Source organism: Perna viridis, chromosome 8, assembly GCF_037379345.1.
Source record: "Perna viridis isolate PV_CMFRI_1.1 ecotype Kerala chromosome 8, ASM3737934v1, whole genome shotgun sequence".
Lineage (NCBI taxonomy): Eukaryota > Metazoa > Mollusca > Bivalvia > Mytilida > Mytilidae > Perna > Perna viridis.
In genome coordinates, this window is record NC_142452.1 from 1,919,855 (window position 1) to 1,944,501 (window position 24,647).

The window sequence follows — 24,647 nt, forward strand, 5'->3', positions numbered from 1 at the left end:
AATTCATACGCAAGTGGTGAAGGGATGTTGCTACAGATGAAAGGAAAGTTGACAATACGGAATGAAAATTCATCGCATTTTTTATATAGTTTGGTCAATAGTTTTCCTTTACCGTTGATCTCCAAGTGTATATCATGATATGAGGATGACTTCACAGTATACTTTCCTCAAGTTCCTTGGGGTAGATGCGATGTATAAAAACCACGAAACTAGGATTGTTTTACGATAATACGCCATCTATATAAAGGAAACTAAGATAAAAGTATATGGCTAAATGGTGTTCCTTCCTGTGGATTAGATCAGCTATAAAGTCATTAGAGTGAAAGAATAGGTCAGCGAGTAGAGGAGCATAATTTGTTACCATTGGAATACCAACCGTTTTGTTGAAAAACGCGTCCACCACACTGGACAAATATGTTGTCGATCAAAAATTTCAACATCTTGAGAACATCTTCGGTATAATTGGAAGATGATTTGGAATCGTTTTTTACAAAGTATAAAGAATCTCTACCGAGTACTTAATATCTATATCTGTATGTAGTCTTTTTGAGTAACAACGATGTATAATGTTTTGAGTCGGGATTTCAACTGAGTATGGGAAATAGACGTATAAAGAGTTAAAAAAACATAGGTTTTAATGCTATTGTATGTTTGTTCATTTTCTTATTTGTGAGAAATTACTTTTTTTTTGTCATCACAGAATTAGGAAATCCAATAATATATCTTTGTCAGCTATACGCGCTTCGTAACAAACATGACGTAATCACAATAGAATTGCTTTTAAATATGCATATAGACCGTAAGTACTGATGTTTGTTTGTTTTTTGTTTGTTTTTGTTTTTTGTAAACTAACAAACACATATTAAATAAAAAGAAAGACAACTCGGTCTGGAGAATAGAAAGACTGAGACAATAATTGAATTGATGTCGAGTAATAATTACATTTTCCATTATACCGGTGTATACAAAGTTGAGCGGACAATATTGTATTTTTACCTTCTTTATTGACGCAATAAATGAAAATAAAGCATTTGAACCAATTATTGTCATTTCTTTGTATACTGTCACTAGATTAAAAAAGATCAATGACCGCATGTTTATTGAGGTTTGACTGTTTCGCTTATCAAATTATTGAAAGGACTAAATGTCCTTATCCAAATTATTTTCAGCTTGAAGTATTAGGCGATGTAAAATTAAATAGAAGCATTGTTGCCTTTATGTTTTCTATAGAATCCAATAGACTGTGAGTAACAAACGTGACAAAAGATGAAAGAAAAGGGAGGAACCAAGTGTTAAAGTCGTGAAAATAATGTGCAATATTGAAGGAATTTTAAGATTTTTCCTATTTACATTTACACCGTATTACAAAAAATAATGGTTTTTACTTTCACATCTAATTTAAAAGTGAATTTAGATGTGAATTTATTCAATTCAAGAAGTCAGACGGTCTCTAATATGCATATGCAAACATGTTTTGAAGAGTATTTTACTATTATCAATTTTAAAATATTATCTCATTTTGACTCTTCATGTCGATGCTTCCTGTTGCGTAATTTTAATCAATTCTGGGCAGCAAAGAAAAGGACCTCATCTCGTGCCAAGCAACTCCTATAACATCAATGGTCACGTTTTGCTGTCTCTGCCTTCATGCAAAGGATTAAATACGCTGCAGGAATCCATGTTTAAATAACTAAGTTTCACATAATCATCTTTACAATCGAGGCCTTTAACAATGAGTGGTACTTATAGAAAGAAAGATCAAAAGACTTCTAAAATTCGTAAGTTAAAAGTTAAGTTTTCATCTTCCTCCTTTTCTTATGTTTTTTTCTTAATGTTGGTTTAGCAATTAGAAAATTTGACTCTGAAAATTTGTGTTTTAATGAATGTTAAATCTTAGAATTTGGTTTAGCAGCTTATTTGACTAAATGTAATTGTTGAAGAATAAATTTTAAGTTTCTATTTTTCTGTTCCTTTTATTGAAAATGCTTTATGAAAGGGCACATCAAGACAAGATTTAAACGGTTTTCAAAAAGAAGATATTTCTTACTTAACAACTAGTCAACAAGAACATATAACTAACCATGATAACATGCACATAGAAACAAAATGAAATTAGAGACCTGGCTCAACTGAATACTGGGTGAATGGACCCGGAATACCGATAGGGCAGGCGTCGTTCGGTGCCTTTTTTATATGCTCATAAAGTGACACGTGCAAGTTAGACAGAAGAGGAAAACTATGGCACGGTGAACGAATCGGTTCTCATGGTGCAGATGGATACATAACAACGATTCATGGGTTCATGATTACGACCATAAAACCTTTGCGGTGATGACTTTCAATCTTTTAACGGCAAAACAAAAATCGAAAGAACTCTTTAACCACACAAACTGTATATGGAATATAAAGGAAGCTGTTTTTAAGCCTGTGTGTGTATTCGGCACAGTACAAGAACAACGAAGCCCATACAAGCTATTAACTGTATTTTTTTACAATAGACTTATATTGTGTATAGTATGCAAAGATAAAATAATACCTTCTTAAATATAAGTATTAAATATTCTCCGTTATGTGCACCACAACTATTTTGATTATCCCATGTTCAGAGGATTTTGCTGAGCAAAACATTTGGTATTGAATATGCATATAGTATACTGTTCCGGGTGTCAAAAGAAGAAGTCTGCAGCAGCGCTAAGCTTGTCGTAAAAGGCGAATGAATATTGTTCAGGAACTTAGCCGAGGGCTAGGCGCTCTGCCCATAGAGCCATTGGATTGTGTGCCCCAGGTGGTGGAATAGGATACCCCTGACGTGTTACATGCTGGGGTTGGCAGGCTATAATACGGAAAACTTGACCGCAAACCATAGTGGTGCACCGTGTTGGGAGAGATGCCACAATCCTCGTACGTTAATGAACACTGCTGTGATATTCGATAGGAGTAGGAACCTTTGCGCTTCTCACAGGAGGCTAAATTGCCCGACCCTACCCATCCCCCTTTTTCTTGTGGCAATCAAAATGTGTCATCCCATTTCATGTTCATCGCCTGAATGTAGCTGAAATATTGCTGCTCGGGCCTTAAACCCCAATAATCAATCAATCAATCATTTATTTTATGACATGAATAACAACGAAAAGTTATGGCTATGTTTAGCAAGACACATGAACTCTTTTTTACTATGATGTACATAGTTATAGAAAAAATGTTGGTGCATTTTATTGTTTTCTAAGTCTTATTGGTTTTGAACGTATGTCCATACAATATTTTGCAGGATAACATGATTTTCATGTTTCTATTATGATGAAAAGACAGGACTTCTGAATTATAGTTAAACATTACATGTCTCAACACGAGGATAGTGAAATAAAATACAGACAGCTATCTTTAGATGATCAAAATTGGAAATTTTAGTACTAAACAAAGACATGCATTCAAAAACGTGCTTATTGTGTTACAGATGCAACACAGTAAAGGGAAATTTTGCAGGTTTATGGCACGGTCCGAAAATTTAAAGTTCGTTGAGTCTTTGAATACATACATACTAAACACTTAAATAGTACGTACATTTGCATAGTGTTACCCTTCATATAGAAATGAATTTCTGTTTTATTGTGAACTCCCTCCGCTTATCTTTTTATTAGTGTTTCCCTTTAAACGGGGTTAAATACCACTCAAAAATTAACAAAAAGTTTACATGTTTAATACTTTTTGTAAATTATTTTGATCAGTACATGCTTGGTTCAGAAAAGGGGTCCGGGAGTTGGATTTTATAAAATCTGGATCTGCCATAGTCGTCCATTGCATTCATACGGTGAAAATCTACTTAAAATTATATGTATCCTCCCAAACGTAATGGGTCACTTTAACATTTTAAGCAAAACTTGAATTGTGGGTAAAAACACAGCAGTCGCCCAAAAGGTCTTAGTTACAAAAATCTAACGGGAATAGGTATGTTATATATTTCAAAGAGACAACAACTGGGATGAAAATATCAGCCCAAGGTCACCCTTTGGTATTAAAGGAACGACGAGGAAACTCTCATAGCATAGAGCAGTCTGCAGCTGGCCTAAAACATCATTATGCACAGGTACAACGAAATAGTTGCCTCTATATACTCATGAGAAGTAACATAAAAATAAACAAAAGGTGAAAAAGAAACAAGACGTACAGAGGACAGAAATTCCTGAAGGAATCACAATCCCCCTTTCAAGTCTACTAAAAAGGACTACTACCAGTTATCTGACACGCCAGCTCCAGACCAGTTTAAAACATTTCGTAGAAATTTCCGACATGGTTATCTCGAATGATATCAAAAATAGTCTAAAATGACCAAGATTAATGTCCGGACGAAAATGAATAACATACGCGTCTTATCAACTTACAGCATATATCAAACTATTGGAAGTTTACATTTGCCTTTTAACTGAGAGATGATGCAACACAATAATTCATATTACGCAGACTTTTTGTATCGCGCTAGAACTCTAACGAATAGGCTTCTGGAACAGGGTTATGTTTTATGGTCGTCATCCTGAACTCGTTGATCGTTATGGTGTATCCGTCAGCACTATGAAAACTTATTTATTCAACGGGTCATAGTTTTCCTTTCCTCGTTTGTCTACCTCGGACTTGACTTTTTATTAGCAACTCGGCGGGTGTTTCTAGAAAAGCAGAGGACGCTTACCCTACCGGTGCACCTGGTCCATGCTCCAAGTTTTTAGTGGAATCCGAGTTGCTCATTTGCTTTTGTTATTTTGTATTTATGATTTTAGTTACTTTATGTTCTTTGTTGTGTATGTCTGTTTTCCAAGTCTGGTCTTTGTCCCTGGATTACATTCTTTTGATTAGCGCTATAACCTTGACTTTTTAATATTTAATCAAATATAACAATATTGTTTATCCACCTCAGATCTATTTTCAACGTGTTTATCAACGGCATTTGCGATAAGCACCACTTTGGAGCGGGTTTACCCGGGTGTGAAATATCACGTATAAAGCGGATAAACCAAAATGAAATGATTGTATTTTGATAATGTAATTATTCCCGGATAAAGATGAATGCGGGTTAGAATACTGCTAATTCAACAATTTTTTGTTATGTGTGTAAAAAGAAGAAATTACAACAACATATTTTAAGCATTTGAGTGTCAAACACGTATTTAATTTTAACAGAAATGTGTCAAAATTAAGCAGTATAGACATTTTCATCCATGTGAGACTGTTGTCTCTATGATATATGCACCATACATATTCTCGTTATATCAAATGTTCTGGTAAATTCATATTTTGGTATAATATTGTCTGTATTTACTTTATGTGGTTTTGCACGCTTTAGACACTGGGTCAATGATTTCACTGTGATAGAATATATGTTGAACATCGACTTGCAAGTACATGTTTTGTTTTACAAACTTATAATAACTAAATGTAAATTGCTGGTTTTGCAATTCATTATAATTTAACTTAGTTTTTCAGCAAAGTACTTTTGTTAAACGTACTTTCTTTAACTTGATCATACTTTTATAAACCCCAGTTTCGCAATTTTCTTGTTAATATCATACTAGGAACACAAATGTGAGATCTCAATATGCATGAAATATTCTTTTGATTTTCATATCATTTAAATTTATTCTTAACCTGACTTAAGCATTATACTATGTTACTACAACCTAAACCTGTCTTGCCAGAATTGCTCAACTCGTTTTACAAGTTCACAGTCCAGTTAAATGTATGTGCAATTTATAAAGTATATTACAACATAGATTGATACATACCTTACAGAAGATAGACACTAAGGTAAGGTGGTATTTTGTATACAGTTATGAACATTGTTGGTGCTGAAAGGTAAACTTAGAAAATACGAGTAAATCACATAGTATATTGCCGATCATTTTTTACTATATTTTTTTTTTGTTTGTTTTGTTTGTTTGTTTGTTTTTTTTTTTTTTTTGTTTAGTTTTTTTATTTGTGTGGGTTTTTTTTATTTTGGTTTGTTTCGAAGTATCTGTTAATATTAGTTCGCCTGATGGACGATATTGTTTTTAAGTTTGCGTTTCGCAAATAACTAAGTTCCATGATTGTTGAAAAGTACAGTATATTGTTTTTTCTTCTTCTTTGTTTCAATAATAATAATAATTATAATTATTATTATTATTATTATGTCTGTTTTAATTTTGGTCTTGTACTCTGTTTTTTTATTTCTTGGTATGTCTGTTTTAATTTCGGTCTTGTTCTCTATTTTGTTATTGTTGGTCTGTTTTAATGTTATACTACAATAGCTTTCATCGTATAAATATGTGTGTGCCATCATCAATCTATGAAACCAAACGAAAATATTTTCTGAACGTATATTCAGGAACGAAGCAACTAAAATTGCGATTCAAACAACAACGTTTAGAAACGGAAGAAAATTAGACAGGAAACTAAAAGTAATTACTTCTTTTTCAGATGATTTTTTTTTTTTTTTTTGTATAATTAAATGTGGTGCTCATCACAATTTCGCAGAATATCGTTAAACTCGATAATATAAATAAACCTTATGTTTTTTCAGTCTCAGTCACACATTCTTCACCAACTATGGGACGTAACCAGGCCAGAGGACTTAAGGTAAGGCATTGCGGGATAGTGGGTTTTATTGCCAGTTTATATGTATTGGCAGATGTTTAGAGACTATAAACAATTTGAATAGGTATGGGACATCTTTAATTGGTTATCACTGCCAGTAAAGTTGCTGTGTACTTTGTATTATTTTTATAATTTGATAAACTTCAAATCTAAAGAACATTGACTTTTTTTCCTGGATGGTTTCTTAGCTTTGTGGATTTTGTCCTGTCAGTTTTTTTATATATTTTTACGCTGGAGATTACAATCTTAGCTATTACCATTTAACTACACGAGGGACAAAAATAAACGAAAAAAATCTGAAAAAGTTTTTTGTTTTGTTTTATTTTTTGTTTTGTCTTTTGTTTGTTTGTTTTTTTTTTCAAGAGCATAACAATTTAGTTAGTCTATATGTGATTTCAATATCTCATATTCTGTTATTAAGAATTGATATTTTTATTATTTCTTTCTGAAGTTCTTTTTCACATTATATCCATGACTATCGTAAAACTTTTGATTTCTACAGTAACTAATAGGTGTATTGGGTGTTGTGAATATGTGATTATGTGAAAAGCACATGTCATAGATTGTTATCTTACTTAACTTACTTACTTACGTATATATATATACGTCAAAAGGATAAATAAAACTTCTACTTTTAACAAGTAATATGTAAAAAAATCTATCCTAATAGCAAGCTTTCTGCCTGTTCTATTTTTTTTTTATTCTTGTAAAATCCGATGACTTTTAACATGTAGTGTAATAGTCATATCATTATAATTTGTATATAAATCTCATTTTATAAGGAAATACTGAAATAAAATAACTTGAGGTAGATTGTCTTCAATATTTTTATATACAGATTTTTCTATTTTTTCTCTTGAATGAACCTACTGTATTTTTTCCATTATTCCAATAAAATCATAGGTCATTGAACTTTATTTTTAAGATTTTCAAGCCCTAGTAAAGGCAATTTTTACAACATTGTATATAGGTTCTGTAGCAAAATATTCATTATTTTGCAAACTATTGAAAAACTGGTTATAGAATTTCTTAAAAAATTGTATGAAAAGCACTTTACTGAAATTCTTTTATATTAAATAAAAGAAAACTAATGGTCACCATATTCTTTTTCTTATAATATTAAATAAACTAAAAAAATTCCCATTATATATCTTTAGAATATTGTACCACCAATTATATCCCGCCTTCAAAGGTGCATTTTTAAATTGATTTTTATAAATTTACCATGCAGTTTGTATGTTAAAATAATCTAAACATATTATTTTTATATCATTTCAAATACTATTAGTTAATTAAAAATACATATGCCTGCATGATTTTGCAAGTTGACAGAAAAGAAACCTCCACATAATTACGTTTGATAGATAACTAGTTGAATCCATGTCCAAAAATTAATACTTTTTATTCAAGTTTAACGCGTGAACTTTGTTGAAAAGCATTTTAAATGCAGAATCAGTTTAAACTATAACATCAGGCGCGTAGCTGCCGTTAGGCAAAAAAGCTTTTGCCTGCACTTAATTTTGTCAATTTTTTTTAGATTAAATACATCCAGGAGAGGCATAAATGATGCTCTAAAACGCTATCTCCGCTTCGCCCCCCTGGACCCCCTACCAGGGCTCCGCCCCAGACCCCCTGCCGTAATTTTGCCTACACTTCAATTTGGCCTCAGCTACGCGCCTGAACATTTTCACAACATAACATATAATTTGTTACCAAAGTGGGGGTTGCAACAATATAAACTAGTGCCAAAATATTGGGGATGTGAAGTTTAGTTACAACTGATATTCTTAAGTTTTTGTAATAAAACTTGTTTATATTTAGCAATGAATAAATGTCTGTTTTCTGAATTGATTTCATTCTACAGTGATTACGTTGTCATTGGACTGACTTCTCTCGTCTAATTGTAGGCCCTAGCTGAAGGGTCATTGGCTATCGCTAAGTTCCATACTATACTTGATAAGACTGAGAAGCGATTAGAATTAGAAATAGCCAGGGAGAACAAGGCTCCACCAGAAACATTGATTGGAAAGTAGGTGATCATAATATGGATATTGTTTGTGATGCTAAATAACATCTCAAGTTTGAACTGTGAGCGTTTTCTTTTTCAACTTAAATGGTCCTGATTGACTTCTCTATGTATGGAGGGTAATTACAAAATTGTCAAGCTGATCAAATATATGCATTTCTGCATAACAAAGTAATATCAGGCTAATAACCGGAAAGTTTGAAATCACTGCAATGGTCCTTACTTGGTACAGGCATTTCAAAATGCAAGTTGGGTTACACCAGGTTTTATAGTGCACTAAAGCTCCCATTTCCATTAGGGTTAATTATTTCCGGTATATTTCAACACAAATGACATCTTCGAAATTAAGTTTGTTTTAGCATTTCTTCTTTATTTATCCCCATGGTTTATGTGTTTTTTATCACTTTCTTTGTCCTGTATCACAGAGCACGACACAGAGGAGAGAAGGTTATTCACAGTAAACCCATTCTGTTCTGTGTCATCATACTGAACGTCATTGACTGTATATTGGTCCTTGGAGAACTCATATTGGACATGTATTATGTCAAAGGTACATTCAAATAAATGAATTTGAAAAATTTGATTTAATGAAATTCGTGTCTAAACTGTCCCGTTATGATTAAAATCATTTATCAGTGTTCTTTGTGCACTGGTTTGTTTTTAGGGTCTAAAATTATAGTTAATTTCTTGTTATTTGCATATTAATAGATTAAATTCAGTTAAGAAAACATAGCATGTCGTTATTCTCCTGATAGAAGCAAACATTCTTAGTGTTACTGTCAGTGGATACAATCTCCCCTTTCTCAAAATGTATTATAGGTTTACTGGAATCATCAGAGGCTGTAACAACGAATTTTATAGTAGACATGAAAGCATTATATCCCATCGAACTTAAAGGCATCAAAGAAACAGACGTTGAGCCGTTGTTTGAAAAACTGATCCGTGCTCACATCGACTGGGGCCATAACGAGAAGAGCAGTCACTTACAATCAACACCAAGTTCTTTCACAAACAGTACACTAGAAAAAGATGTTCATTCTACAAGTTCTCCGCATGACATTCACAAACGTGCTGCTACAGAAAATGATCACAATTCTGCTGTAGATGACCGAAACAATACGCATGGCAGTAACCATAACTACCATGACGATCATCACGCGCATAGTCTAGAGGAAGAGTTAGCTCATGCTTTCCACAAAGCTAGTATATCTATTTTAGCTATACTGGCTATAGAGGTCAGTATATCTTTTGTATCTTAGGGGATTCAGTGTGTTGTACGCAAATGGTCTGTGATATACCAATTTAAATCGTGGCATGCATGTTCGAAAGTTTTGAGTTTGTTGTATAATAACGTTGAAATATCAGTTTATGTTTTGTGTTTCCAGAATATGTGTTTTAAGTTTCATGTTTAAAAGAACTGGTTCAAAATGTTCCAGACTTTTCAATTCAACTTAGAATTTGATTCTTTATATTTAAGAAAAACGAAAATGGCCAACAATTTGGTTCACGAAAAAGCGTTTTTATGTTTATTAAGGTAACTTTATGTTTATATGTTGGCTTCCGTTAAATGCAGGCCCTATAACATTAACTTAATTGACCTCAGTCTTACATTGATATTGTCAATGTTTAACGCTGGTATCGATGCAACCTAGTAATATATTCCATAACCATAAGGCCTGTTTTGTATAAGATTTGCTTCTTAATATTTAGCCCCGTGCAGGTCCGGGTGTTAAAAGAATAGGCCTGCAGCAGCGCTAAGCTTGTCGTATAAAGCGACTAAATAGTGCTCAGAAACCAAGCCGGGGACTAGGCGCTCTGCCCACAGATCAACTGGGATGTGTGCCCCAGGTGGTGGAATGGGGTACCCCTTGCGTGTTACATGCTGGGGTTGTCAGGCTATAATACGGAAAACCTGACCGCAAACCATAGTGGTGCACCGTGTTGAGAAAGATGCCACGTTCCTCACACGTTAAAGAACCCTGCTGTGGTATTCGATAGGAGAAGGAACCTTTGCTCTCCGCCACAGGAGGCTAAATTGCCCGACCTTACCCATCCCCCCTTTTTCCAGTGGCAATCAAAATTTGTCGACCCTATTATCCTTGTGACCCATCCTTTCTTTTTTTCATTTCATGTTCATTTTATCATCCATTTCATGTTCATTGTCTGAATATAGCTGAAATATAGCTGCTCGGACGTTAAACCCCAACAAACAAACAAATACACATCTTAATATTTATACCTTACATATTTGGAGTCTAGAAAATATCTACTGAAACAAGTGGCTTGCTTAGGGTGGTGGTGTACATTATCCCTCATAAATGTCTATTTTCTTTTTAGACTCTGTTTAAAATATTTGCTTACGGTAAGAGATTTCTGGAGAGAAAGTTAGAGGTAAGTTATATTATGATGTGTATTTGAACACTAAGAACACCACAGGCTCATTCATTGTTTTAAGTTCAAAGTCCTTCCGTTTGTGTATATATATACATACATATATACCCTTTGTTTCTTCTTTTTTTTATTTGGTTATAAGATTTTCAACTTTACCTCATTGAATTGTATCTTATTTTTTCAATTTGCTAAATATATTAAAATAGGAGATGTGGTATGTATGCCAATGAGACTGTCATAAGCTTAGTTATGTGGTTTTAGTTCATTGATCTTTACAGGTCTTCGATTGCGTTATTGTCTTTGGATCTTTGTTTGTGGATATTTATTTCCTGAAAGGAATAAGTGCCTACAAAATAGAAGAATTTGTCATTATATTGGCATTTCTCGTGCCATGGAGAGTGATTCGAGTGGTTAACAGTAAGTTGCTTACTACATTTATAAGCATTACTTTAAGCATGGTTGAAGTCTGGAAAAAGTAAACGTTATAAATAATTTATAAAATATTTTGTTACTTTATTTTTCTATGCAAAGAAACTACTTCCACTCTAAGTATCCTCCAGTATAACAATAGTTGTTTTTACTTGAAGGTTTGGTTGTCGCTGTTATTGACCATGAACATTTCCGTCTTAAACTCTTGTACAAACAGAAAAAAGAAATTAGCAATGATTTGAAGAAAACTAAAACAGAGCATAAGAACCTTCAGGTGAGAATTTTGTGAATATAAAATAAAAATAAATCAAGGCGTGAATATGTGATACTACTTATAAAAAAACGCATCAAATATAATCAAGCAATCAAAAAGCTAAGTGAAAAGAAAATATTGCTCACATTCATTAAAAACGCAAATCAATTATTTTTCTAGATAAGTGTGTCGATTTTTATGTGTGGTAAACATTCATTGTCTTATTCTTTTTTGTATTTTCGTATTTAAGCAATCACTGGATATAGTAAAAAGACTGGCTATTGACAATGGTGTCCCAGAACAGAAGATCTCAAAGCATTTAGGTATTTATTTTATTCTTTTACAAAACAGTTATAGGTAAACCTGGATATTACCTAAGTTTTAGTTTTCTGCGTGAAATGAATTTGTTTTGGAATTATTAAGTCTACACCCCTTTACTGATGTTTTTTTTTCTATTTGATTTGCAGTACAGTTAATTCATGTGTAATTTTGATGGTCACCTTGTCTTTACAGTCTGGGTAGACAGTTTTTACTTTTAGAACTTTTCCCCTTGGTTCAGGCCATAAGGCGGGGGTTTGGGCCTCGTTTCTATATTATTCGGCGTTTTAGTATTTTATATGTACATGTACATTATATTTATTTCCCTTTTGGCTAAAAACCACTAATTCCACTTCCCATAGGCTTCTATGCTAATTTCACAATATTCAATGGCTTCTCTGGACTTTATCTTAACTTTAACCTGCAGAGGACTATATATCAGCATGATTCTACATATGTCAGCTCACAATCCTCAGAATGGCATGTGGGGTTAGCAGACTTGCAGTGCAGTACTGGTCACCGGAAGTGAAGGGTCTATAAATAGCATGGGAAATCCCAGTGTTTTCACAAGATAGGGGTATATTTAAAAATCATTATGGAGATTAGGCTTCACATCACAAGAAGCAAAATGCACCTATAAAATGTACAGAAATGTTTTTCCTTTCAGAAACTGTTTGATTTCTTTAAATAAGATGAGAACTTTTTTCACAGCACTATGAGGAACAGGGGTAATTTCTGCGTAGGACTATTTTTGCGTACGTTCCAAATGCTCATTGGTTGAATTGGTGGTCTGTAACCTTTTGTCTTTCAAATTTGGCTATTATTCATTATTTATTATTCTTATAATACATTTTAGCACTGCTTCTACAAGACATGGGAAAACACAAGAAAAAGGGTGCCCTAGCAGGCTTTGGACATAGTTTCCCACTTTTCCATCATCACAGTATGAAGCCGTCACCGAAATCTTCTCCGAAAATGCCACATTCGTCTCCGAATGTATTACGCAACGTAGAAGGAAATTCAAATGGGTCGTTAATGGCCCACGACAGTGTTTCTGAAAACGGAAACATTAACAGTTTTGTAAATAACGGATATGTGACGGACGGAGATGATGTCAAAAACGTTAATGACGTAGCTGTTTATGTTCCGAACAACACTAACAGTAAGGCAAAATGATCTCTAAATCTAAAGAAACACGCTCTATCTGCTAAGGTAGATAACGATCATAAAAGTACTGAATTTTCATTTGTGCATTTGTTCCTTGCTGTTATTTCTGTATTTGTGTTTTTTTTTTTTCATGATTATTGAACCTAGCAGCAAGATATTTTTACGTTTTATATGCTAGCATTCGCTGAAAGCTTATTTGTTGGGTTGATGCGTTCTTATTATCCATATTATATAAACGTTTGCTGCATTGATATATGGGTTATTATTATTGTGTGATGTAGAAGTGTTGCATCAGTGTTACAACGTTATCTTGGTACAACCAGCAGCAGACATAAACAATGAAACAAAGATCATTTTATTACTAAGCACAATAGAATATAATACATTCAATAAATGTTATTTATAAAAGAATAAAAGAAAAAGTGCAGAGATTAGTTGTACTACTTCTACTCCATTGTTTAGTTTTAAGTGTTTGTATAACTAGTACTAAATACTGAAAGACAGTGCTACTAAGTATTCCCTGATTTATTTGCTACATCCCATAGTTTCGACGTACCGTTCATGTCTATTTTTTTGTAATACACATGCGCAGATCCAACGTGCAAACATCTCCGAAACTCAAAAAGTAGACTCACATTCGGCCTTATACCATCCATACATCCTTTTCTATTCTGAGTTATACGAAATTGTTACAAGTTTCTGTAACATGGCTTTGATTTGTATTATTATTGTCTGTTCCATTCTGATGAACGCCATCTGTAAGAATACTGTTAGATGATGTATCAGATGTATCCCTCATTTTAAAGTTAAATAACGGCAGACTCCTTCTCATGCTGTCATTAGATCCTCTACCTTTCTTCTTCTGTTGTTTCTGTTGCAAAAGTGCTGAAAAAGATTGAACAGAACTGTACTGACGGATCCATGAGGTAGTTCTGAGGAGGAAGGGGCTAAAACCTCCCTTTTTTGTTAATTTTGTATAAAATTTGGGCTGAAATAGACAAATGATATCCTGATAACCTTATTTCCTTGGTGTCTATATGTCACGTGTTTTCCACACAATATTTGTTTCACTGTTATGTTTTCTTTAGCGTTGTTCATCATGATATAATTGAATTAATGTATTACAAATTAATGGTGTTTAAATTACATGTAAATAAACAATAGATTTTTCCATTGATTTTACGATTCAGTAATATCTGGTATTTTAACATTGCCATGGATTATAACTTGTATTTTTGTATTATTTCTATTAATGGGTTTTCTCAATCAAGCTTTTATTGAATAATTATGCTATATGGTATTATCAACATCGCGATTAAAGTTCTTACCAAGATGTTGAGAAATTTTCTGTTCCGGAATTCCTTCATTTACAGCCATTTGCTTCACAACATCGAATGATTGCTGAAAATACAAAATAGTTTATATTGTTTCCCTCCACTGAAAGCAACTACAAGTTTATACCCAACAAACCATCGTAAAAAATGGATTAATACGTTGATATCCAAGTCTTTCTTGTTTGAAAGCTCTAGGAAACAACATGAACTAGGCCGTAATGGAATAATTATAATTGTGGCACAGACACGCTGTGAAAATTTACATTGGTCAAATGTTAACAGAAAATCGATGGAAATGTAAATAATTTATACAACATTACTATTTCAAAGTAAAATAGAACATTAAAAGAAAGATGTAGGCGACTTATTTGAAAAATTATGGAACCGTTCTTAAAGCACATCTTCACACACCACCACTTCTTCAGTAATTCCTAAACGACAAATCGGAAACAATGAAAACCTAAACGGAAATCAGACATTCTGCAAACACATGACAACAATCATCTAAAATATAAATTTGACCTTAATATGTGTCACACCGACAAAGGCATGTTGACTTCACGCAAATGTGTCCTTGAATGACAAATTTTAGCAGCCATATACCGACAACAATATTTGAAAATCGAACATTTGGCAAATATAAGCCATGATCAACAGCCTTCAGGACAAGGAAAGTCTAATAATGATGGAACTCCCGTGATAGGATATGTAATTGGTAACTTTTAAACATGTGGAATCAACAACAATGTTGGCCTAATATTTACAATGTCCAATGTCTAAGGCACTGGGCCACCTTGTCCCATTACAACACGGTTGTCTGACAGGTGTTTTTAAAGGAAGATCATTATTTGGAAGTATAGAGCAACCAAATGGCTATAAAAATATGAATGTTTGTTGAATTTCGTAGCCGAATGATTTTACTATTAAACAAATATAATTAAATATGTATAAAATCTATTCAAAAAGTCGAAATTGACATAATTTTCACGAGACGGTTTTTCTACAAATTATGAAGGTCGAAAATGTAAGGCAAACCATATAAATATTACGTGAATCAGCTATTTTTAGGAATAACTAGACGTTTTAATCAGCAATAAATATCTCAATGTTCTAGTTCTCTATAGAAGTTTTGCTTGAAATAGAAACTGTTTTACCTCTAAAATTTTATGATCTGATTTTAATTTTTTTAGTTCATTTGACACATTCTTCTTCTGTTTATACAACAACTTTAGTCTGAAATGTTCGTGTTCAATCACTGAGACTACAAGACCTGAAAAGAGTGGAAAATAGTGAGAGTTATTATGTGTCAGTCGATCTCTGTAAGAATCAGGCGTGAAACATGGCATGAAAAACAACCAAGTTTTATTTGACCATTAGCACCACCATTCAAGGAAAAAAGGCAAGATATTCCATATCATGTTGGTGCATTGAGTTATAATTACATTGAAATACACTGAAAAAAAAAAATCTCAAGGGCAGATAACTCTGTCAAAAACCTCAATTTTCTAACATTCTATTGAAAAAAATCTGAGCAAATCCAGTGATGCAGAAATCAAATAATGGTCTTTTCAAATAGAGAAAGCATCCTTGAGTGATATTGTATTGTCAGATCAGTGGGTTTTTGACATCCATGTTTCTGATTTTCCGTCTTTGCCTGATTCTTACAAATACTTACACTTAAAAACATTGCAATGGAGTATGAATAAGATGCAAGGCTGAATACAGACGTTATGTAGCCAAGGTCTCAAATGTATGTTTATCTTTAAAATTCATGATTTTATAGATATAAAATCAATTTGGCACTATAGCTGTAATAAATAGAATTAATAAATAAATAAAGAATCTGTTTAACTTTGATTTCAATGACAAATTTTAGCGCAGTCGCAGTCGCCCAACCCATTTCCCTTCTGGGATCACTTGAGTGGTAGCAAACGTCGATACAAGGTAACGAGAGTTGAATTAGAGGCTGTTGTTTGAGAAAAATTGAACTGTTAATTAGTACAGTTCCTACAAAGAGTCATTCTCTAGTCATTAATGAATATTAATAAATTAAAAGCAATAAGACATTGATAAAAAGGAGGGACGTGATATCCATAACCTGGGGACAATGTCTGAATAAAGAATAAAGAAAAAACACCATAAAACACAATTAACTAAAAGTACTCACTGAAACTATGAGCAACCCGAACTTCACTGAAACCTTTCAGGTGTGAACCAGACACGTACGTAGAGTGAAGTCCATCGTCGGAAACCCATGGATGGTTACGATGTGTTCCTGGTGTAGGGTGAAACCCATCGTTGGAAACCCATGGATGGTTACGATGTGTTCCTGATGTAGGGTGAAAGCCATCGTTGGAAACCCATGTTTTTTTTACGGTGCATTCTTGATGAAGGAAGGCAAAGCACCATAATTAACCGTGGATTTTGGAGGATGGGTGTAAGCTCCTTCAGCTATTCTAGAAATACCCACCGGGTTGATGTTAAAGCCGGGTTAAAACAAGAGGGGGGGCTACGGTTAAATTTTGATGGACGACGGGCGCAAAGTTAAATGGAATCAATCAATTGGTCTTTTCATCAGTAAAAAACCAGTGCTACTGTGAAACACGACTACATAGCTTCAGTGTGTTTTTTTGTTTTAGTTTTTGTTTTTTGTTTTTACATTTTTATGATTAATAGATTTTTTTCTTTTCTTCTTTTTTTTTCCTTGATATAGAATTTGTCCCTGGGTTATGGATATCTAATTCTTTTATCTCAATGTTTGTTCATGAACAAATAATTCAAGTAAAGATCAAATATTAATTGCAAAAGCGATATAAATGAAGAATAAATATATCATATCTTTGTATTTGAACTTACTGTTAACGACACGAATGACCCTCCAGGGAACAAGGAATGCTAAAATAATAACAAAATCCTGAATCTTAAATGCACTTATTCCCTTCAGGAAATAGACGTCCACAAACAGGGAACAAAAAACAACCATACAATCAAACACCTGGAAATAAAAAACGTAATGCTATATTTATTGGTCAAGTTATTCTCGCCAACCGATTTTTCGTCCTCTCATGTGAAACAAGTTAAATACGTCTAAGAGACTGCTTATATTTTATCATATAACGATTTTCATTCAGGATAAAATTTTAGTGAGCAGATTGGTGAGAATGTTTTCTGCCCTGAAAATGGCGAGATCTAGTACAGACTTGCAAGACATATCAAGAAACAACAACACAGTAGAATAAAATTGTTTTTGTCGTTAACGTTTGTAAGTTTGTTGTATGTTCTTGGTGTCTGTTGCTGTGTAGAACTTTTTGCCATGATATTACATGTACATAATTATCTGGATTTCCAACAAGTTTAGATTTTTTTGTCTTCCTTCAGTCTTATTCCTTATCATTTTTAATTGTGATCGAAGATCAGGATAGATATAGCTGTCACTAGAGCCTATACATTTATAATGCCTGATAGCATCTGCAAGTATCTTACAATACGGCAGGAAAAAAGTCACCTTGGCACATACCACATCAAGGTTCAAATAATGATAGTTATGTCCACTTTCTAATATATCAAGTTTAATTCTATATTATTTACACCAATAAACAAACCCCATTAACAACTTAAATTGCGAATTAAATATTCTGATTAATTAGGTTTCCAATTAAAAATAGTTCCCGAGAACTGTACTTGTAAGAATTTTGACAGTACAATCCTCGGGAATGTTGTCAGTCTGTGGTCTGGTGATATTATCATTCTATTTAGCTATTTTGGCCATGCGTTAAGATGATAGAGCTGTGTGTGCTCCAGAGTCATAAAAGATCATGTTTAGCTATTTTGGCCATGCGTTAAGATGATAGAGCTGTGTGTGCTCCAGGGTCATAAAAGATCATGTTTAGCTATTTTGGCCATGCGTTAAGATGATAGAGCTGTGTGTGCCTCCAGAGATCATAAAAAAGATCATAGCTGGTGTTTATTACACTAGACATTATTGTTGAACTTTGATGTTTATGTTAATGTACGTGCTTCTTGAACTAGGTGCCCAGAAACTAAGCGTTCTTACATGACCTATAGGTGTCTATGCGATAAGTTGTATAGTACCTAAGCTATAAAGCTTATCAACTGAGGAATGTAGCTAGTCGAGAGGAACATGTATCAGGTATTGTGGCTTACATTTGGATGATTTGAGAGACAGTTTCGACCTGGAGGTCGACAGATTGAATTAATTTCGACTTGCAAATTTAGAGACTGACACAGGCTAACTAGTAGTTTATAGTTAAATTATGCAGTTTGTCGGGGAACTTTGTGTTCATCCATCTAGGCGTTCCATGTAAACCGACATGGAACCTGAATATTACGCAAAATGGCGCACTACTACGATGCATCACGAATTGTGGTGTGTGTCCTTTTAATCTCCTTCGTAATCAGAATGATGCATTAAAGATGAACCTAGGAGTTTAATATTAACTATTCACAACATAAACTTGTATTTAGATATGTTTTAATTCAATACCTGTACTTTCCTTTAATCTCCTACAATTTTTTTTTTTTTTTTGCAATCTGATGATAATTTGAGACATTAAAATTAAAACGATTGATATAAATTGATTCAGTGCATGAGGACTTTGATTATACCAGTACATACACTTACCTCTAATTTTCTTTCAAGGAATGCCTTTCCATATGAAAATATTTTAAAACAATTCTGTAAAGGAAAAAATCAGAATACGAAACTAATTGATATTTTTACAGAAGAATCAAAACAGCAATACAGAAGTTCTATCTCGATATTATTTTTGTTCTTTCCGGATACTTTACAAGCTCACTAGCGTGGGTTATTCTGATACTCTGCAGGACTCGTCGAGAATGGGCTTACGTGTTTTTGTTTGGTTATGAACTTCACTAAATTGGATGGTATAAAATATAATATTAGTTTTGAAATGAAAAGATACAAACATGTCCCCGATGAATAAGCAGATATTTGGTTATGTCTAGTATATGTTCTGTAAAGGTTGTTATTATACTTGTGTGAAACATCCGGATAGACTGCCTACGTTATAGTCTGCCATGTAATAAAACCCATACTGGTATTAGCTAGTTATCAGAACATTGCAGGGTCGTGCAGCAAAGTCAGCCGAATACTATAATACTATAAACATGTAGATTAAATGTTACAAGCAATACTTGATGTTGCCATTGGATAATTATTGCGTGTTTTATTGTTTGAATGGTATGTATTAACTCTACCACCAAACTAATTATCATATGATCTGGTTTCCTCCAAAATAAATATAATAATAATAATAATAATAATAATAATAATAATAATAATAATAATAATAGGCTACTCAGTTATATCCATTACTCAAATGCTGGTCGGTTTTGATACAGAACATTAACAAAATGCCGTCCGACCTTGCATGCGAGAACATTACTGCTAAATTTCTTTTATTTATCTGTTTTGTTTATTTATACAGTTAACTAACTGAGAATGTTGACCTTTATAAACCACGCTAATATAGTTTTATAATGATGTTTGATATTGCGTGATAAATTGTATCAATATTGGGTCGATGTTCTTTATCCATATAACTATATATGAGAAATGGGACGTGTGTCATTATTTTTAATAGAGGCGAAAAAGTCGCTGAAAAGAAAGAACAAATACGTACAAAAGTGTACTTCGCATAATTTTACGATTTTTTGTTCAGTTAAGCTTTGCTTTCCCAGCATTTGAAATTATGAGTTAGTGTTCCGCCCTAAATTCATTGACATTTTATTTTGGATTTTTGTATTTGTCAGAAACCATCTTCCCTTTCAATAATAATCGGAAAGATATACATTAGTGTAATTCGCTCCTTTGAATCCATGCATTAATTCCTCAATGTTGCCAGTGTAGTCTACGTATAACCCAGACATGCAAAATATGATGCCCTGGTGTAATATTATGGAGATTTTAATGAAGCTATCCATGTTACTTTATAATTACCAATATTCATCAGAAGTTTTTTAACTGTATTATGTATACTTTCATTATGTGTGGGTGCCGACCTAAAATGTAAACTGATGAGAGTAGAACTATTTAAAATACTGTTTTTAGCCTCGTGATGTTCTTTGTCCGTCCTCGTGATATAACTGCTCCACAAGTAAGTTCGTGTGGATTGAATAATAGAAATACAGGCAGTTCATACATGTATGATTAAATATTAAAATGATTGTGTATTTGCCGAAGTCGTCTAAAAAGTAACGTCGTTGGTGCTACACTGAAAAATGTATATCCTATTTTCATTCAGTCATTCCTAACAAATGATGGGTATTTACATGCTCATCTTTTGTCAAATCATAGTAGAGTATTTTTATTATTCAATTTACATTTTTTTTATATTTTGACCAAAGTATTGATCAGATTTTCTGGGCGGTGCACTGGAGAAGCAGTAATCAATACTATGATAATATCTATCTACCTCTAACGCCAGTATACAAAGAATGGAAATACTGGCTTTGTGGAATGCGTGCGCCAATACTTCTTCTATCGGGTGGTCATCAACATGACTGTTGTGGTACGACCGTGTTTGGTTTCCTATCACTTTGGTCACACTGGAGTCAAAGTTTGTTGCTCGCCTAACCCGGATGTTCGTCACATTTGTTGTATTTGCGGCAAATATTACACTTCCCTCGCCAATTACTTTGTCTAATGAAGTTTCATTGCCCCAAGTGATATGGGATTGCAGTATGTGATCATACAGAGGTTCAATGTCAGTCAGGTCTAAATTAGAAAGTTCGTATGGATACTGGTTTTTCATTTCGTTGATAAAGTCCTGGGTAACGGTCTGTGATGATTCCAGAAGTGCTGAGAGGTGAAAAAAAATGGAACTTAGTATTGATAGCATGTGTTTGATGCCCCACATATTTTATCAAATTCAGTATTATTAAGTGATTAAAAAACGCCACGTTTTTACACAGAAGTGCAAACATCTGCCTGCAATGCGTCCTATAATATTATTCAATGTTCATTAAACAGTGCTTTTAATTTGCTAAAAATAACCTAATATTGCGGAATTTTAATTTCAACATCATCACTATAAATATTTGGCATGTTTAAATGCAACATTTAAGGATAAAGATGTTTTAAATGTATGAGATATTAGCAAGTCATGATTATCTACCTTTGATATAGTACATATCTAATATTAATTCTCCAAGGACCAGTATACAGTCTACGATGTTCAGAATAACAATCACGATCAACACAGCCTTACTGTGTATCAACTTCTCTCCCTTCCGTCTGGCCCTGCAACGGAAAACATACACCATGAAGGTTGATCAGGGAGGCAAAAGATATATAAGACTTTTTACTAGTGGTACAAAAAGAATCAATGGCTAAAATTCCAATGTTACACAAAAAATTAAAGTTAGATTTTTTTAAGCAGAAACAACTGAATTAATCTTTGCTTTTTGAATTATTTTCAGTCTATGATGAATAAGGATTTAAAGGATTCTGAAATCCCACCGAAATGTCAAAAAAACGTATACAGCGAATACTCATACTCGTGGGATTCGTTTTATTCACGACAAAGTTTCTACAATGTTGCAATGAACAGCAATGTTTGGATTACACAAAAGGATCAAGTTGGTGCCCCTTAATACCTACCTTCCTACCACAGTTGTTGGTGCTTTGTTTTCCCGCTCTATTTCATGTTCGAGTTGTCGTTCTGTTTTGTCCAGCTCTGTATGGAATCGAGCAATAGCCAGAGAACCAGACGCAAGTGCCTAGTACAAATTGAAAGAATATTTCAGGTTTACTCTCACAGTTATTTATAGACACGTTAATCAAAATAGTTATATATCTTTTATTTATTCAGCAGCTAGATAGCAATCGCGTTAAAACAACTTTTGAAGATGTGAAATTAATGAACATTATGTTTGATATCATTAATAGAACATAAAACTACGTAGCACTCGAAGTAAAATGGTATGTTGGTGTACTTGAGAAAACAACCTCAATATCATGATATTAATACATCATGTAAAACTAATCTGACATATAACAAAACAGATCCGATCATACTTAAACACGGTGATGCAGGTTTGTCGAGTCCTGTGAGGCCAAGGTGCTTGTTGTTGTTGTTTTTCACTTAAATATCAGGGGCGGATCCAGGATTTAAAATTGGGGGGGGGGGGGCATGGTTAAAATTTCGACGATCGGAGGTTAAAATTTTTAAATATTATTCTAGAGTAGGTGCAATCTTTTGTGGTAAATTTAGCGAGAAATTAAAGTGCCTAAACCTACCCCTGACAACCCATGCCTTGTAAATTTTAGGGGGGGGGGCAAGCCCGCCACGCCCCCGCCTGAATCCGCCCCTGAATATATGTAGATATATGGTCTAAACGGTGTGATACAATGTCATAAAATGCAAAGAATATCCAATACCATAGATGCACTTGTTTTTATTTAATAGTATTGTACATAATTTTGTGCTATTTTGTCACTTTGTTCTACACCATCAGTTGATGCATTCAGACATAAAATAAGAAAATATTGTAAAGGGACAATCTGGAAAGAATCACTAAAGTAGTCAGAAGATGAAAATACAGGGCACCGTCTAGGCCTAAACAGAGTAGAACTAAACCGCAAATCTTTTTTTTCAATCACCCACGGAAAGTTAACACAAGTATACAAAACCAGAACCAATAATTAAGTTATGTACCTAACCATTAACTGTACTATACCTGGAGTCCTTTGTTCGGTTTTTTCTTCATTCTGTGTTTTCTGATGATGTCCACTGAAACATACATACTTCCTGTAGATCGATTCATTCTTATCATCAAAATAAACATTCATGTTTTAACTTAAAAACCACCATAACATTTCCCAATTAACTTCATACATATTCTCACAGAAACCAATATAATCGATGGCATCTCCACATTTTTAATCTGTATATTAGATTTATAATCATTTAGAAATGAATATTTTACGAACTTTTCTCCACAACTTAGCATACACAGTGTCTTAATTCAGATGTTTTTGACGGAAGGCGTAAAGGGGAAATTAAGTTTGGCTGGTGAAAACATTAGACGTCACTGTTGTGGAAAGTTTGTAACACAGTTTTCAGGAATAGTTATGTCATGTTTCATAACTTTTCCTTGCTCATATAATACCATCCAGTTGTGTTGAGAAATGAAATCAAAGTCTCGTAAAGTTTATGCATTTATAGTTAACAGAGAAAAGTGATAATTATGGGAGAAATAGTTTTGGTAATCTTGTGTTCATATCTTATTTGATCAAAACACTGTTAATTTGTCCAGGGGTCGGCTTCTTTCTACACATATAAGATGGAGTAAATCCGTACAATATTTAAATTCAAATAAAAAAAAAGAGAACAGGTAGAATGCAAATTAGAATAGGGTGAAAATTACATTATTTTTTTCGGAAAACTGTCACTTCCGAGAGTCACTCACATTTCATTGGGTTTTAAAACATTAGCCAAACAAAAAAATGGTGCCTATGTGTTGGTACGGACAACAGACTGAGTGTCCGTTCTATTAACAGGGGATAACTGTTATGGAGTCTACAATCAAATCAATCTATGATTATCGCTGGTTTATGTTACTTTTGATACGAGAGATTCAATGTTTGTTCTTCTGTAAACTGATTAGTTCAGTTCAATGAGGGAGAAAATCATTGATTCCGACGAAGGATGATCTAACGCAAGATCCCAGCATGTTGAGTCTGTTCTACTCCTTAATTAATTTAGTCTTCCCTTTCAATGAATCCCATGGTATGACTAATTGGAAATATACACTTCTACTCATTAAAAATTAAGAGGAGAGTTCCTTAATATTTCACGAAGTGTTTAAAGTGTTCAGGGACTGGCTGTTGTTTTTCTATGATAGGAGAGTCAAAACCCATCAAGCCAGTAAGCCTTTAAAAAATCTTCGAAACAAAAAAAAACTTCTTAAAAATGTCGACCTTCCTTGATAAATAGTATCCATTGATCGAGTGTAGTAAAACCGCGACGTAACATAAACAGTTTCCAAGATAGTATGTTAAAAAAAAACTTGTGTATGCGAGTCGCTGTAATGATAAGGGTGGAACATGGTGTAAAAATACCGC

General features: G+C 33.4%; 2 protein-coding genes across 3 annotated transcripts; one reads left to right on the top strand and one right to left on the bottom strand.

Moving 5' to 3' along the window:
* Positions 1 to 1,486: 1,486 nt before the first annotated feature.
* On the top strand, positions 1,487 to 13,560 carry LOC148608904 (uncharacterized). Of its 2 annotated transcripts, none has more exons than XM_088541123.1 (10): positions 1,487 to 1,778; positions 6,548 to 6,603; positions 8,529 to 8,650; positions 9,073 to 9,197; positions 9,467 to 9,882; positions 10,985 to 11,038; positions 11,317 to 11,455; positions 11,626 to 11,741; positions 11,971 to 12,043; positions 12,895 to 13,560. In XM_088541123.1, the coding sequence occupies exons 1-10, from the start codon at positions 1,733 to 1,735 to the stop codon at positions 13,212 to 13,214; spliced, it is 1,467 nt and encodes a 488-aa protein (XP_088397249.1). In that variant the 5' UTR covers positions 1,487 to 1,732; the 3' UTR covers positions 13,215 to 13,560. The 2 variants fall into 2 exon arrangements, with proteins under 2 accessions (XP_088397249.1, XP_088397250.1); XM_088541124.1 differs by lacking the exon at positions 1,487 to 1,778 and adding an exon at positions 5,702 to 5,793.
* On the bottom strand, positions 13,550 to 23,599 carry LOC148608905 (uncharacterized). The gene is made up of 9 exons (XM_088541125.1): positions 23,261 to 23,599; positions 22,182 to 22,300; positions 21,697 to 21,821; positions 20,995 to 21,380; positions 19,182 to 19,235; positions 17,396 to 17,534; positions 15,694 to 15,809; positions 14,534 to 14,606; positions 13,550 to 14,090 (listed from the first exon to the last, which is right to left on the bottom strand). Exons 1-9 carry the CDS (start codon positions 23,366 to 23,368, stop codon positions 13,882 to 13,884), a joined length of 1,329 nt encoding a protein of 442 aa, XP_088397251.1. The 5' UTR covers positions 23,369 to 23,599; the 3' UTR covers positions 13,550 to 13,881.
* Positions 23,600 to 24,647: the final 1,048 nt, after the last annotated feature.

Excerpts from the sequence above, each read along its gene's own strand:
- LOC148608904 (XM_088541123.1), top strand. The coding sequence starts at position 1,733 with ATGAGTGGTACTTATAGAAAGAAAGATCAAAAGACTTCTAAAATTC. Across the intron at positions 6,604-8,528 it reads ACCAGGCCAGAGGACTTAAG|GCCCTAGCTGAAGGGTCATT; the intron begins GTAAGGCATTGC and ends GTCTAATTGTAG. Across the intron at positions 9,198-9,466 it reads GGACATGTATTATGTCAAAG|GTTTACTGGAATCATCAGAG; the intron begins GTACATTCAAAT and ends AATGTATTATAG.
- LOC148608905 (XM_088541125.1), bottom strand. The coding sequence starts at position 23,368 with ATGTTTATTTTGATGATAAGAATGAATCGATCTACAGGAAGTATGTAT. Across the intron at positions 21,822-22,181 it reads CCAACAACTGTGGTAGGAAG|GGCCAGACGGAAGGGAGAGA; the intron begins GTAGGTATTAAG and ends TTTCCGTTGCAG. Across the intron at positions 15,810-17,395 it reads GGTCATTCGTGTCGTTAACA|GTCTTGTAGTCTCAGTGATT; the intron begins GTAAGTTCAAAT and ends CACTCTTTTCAG.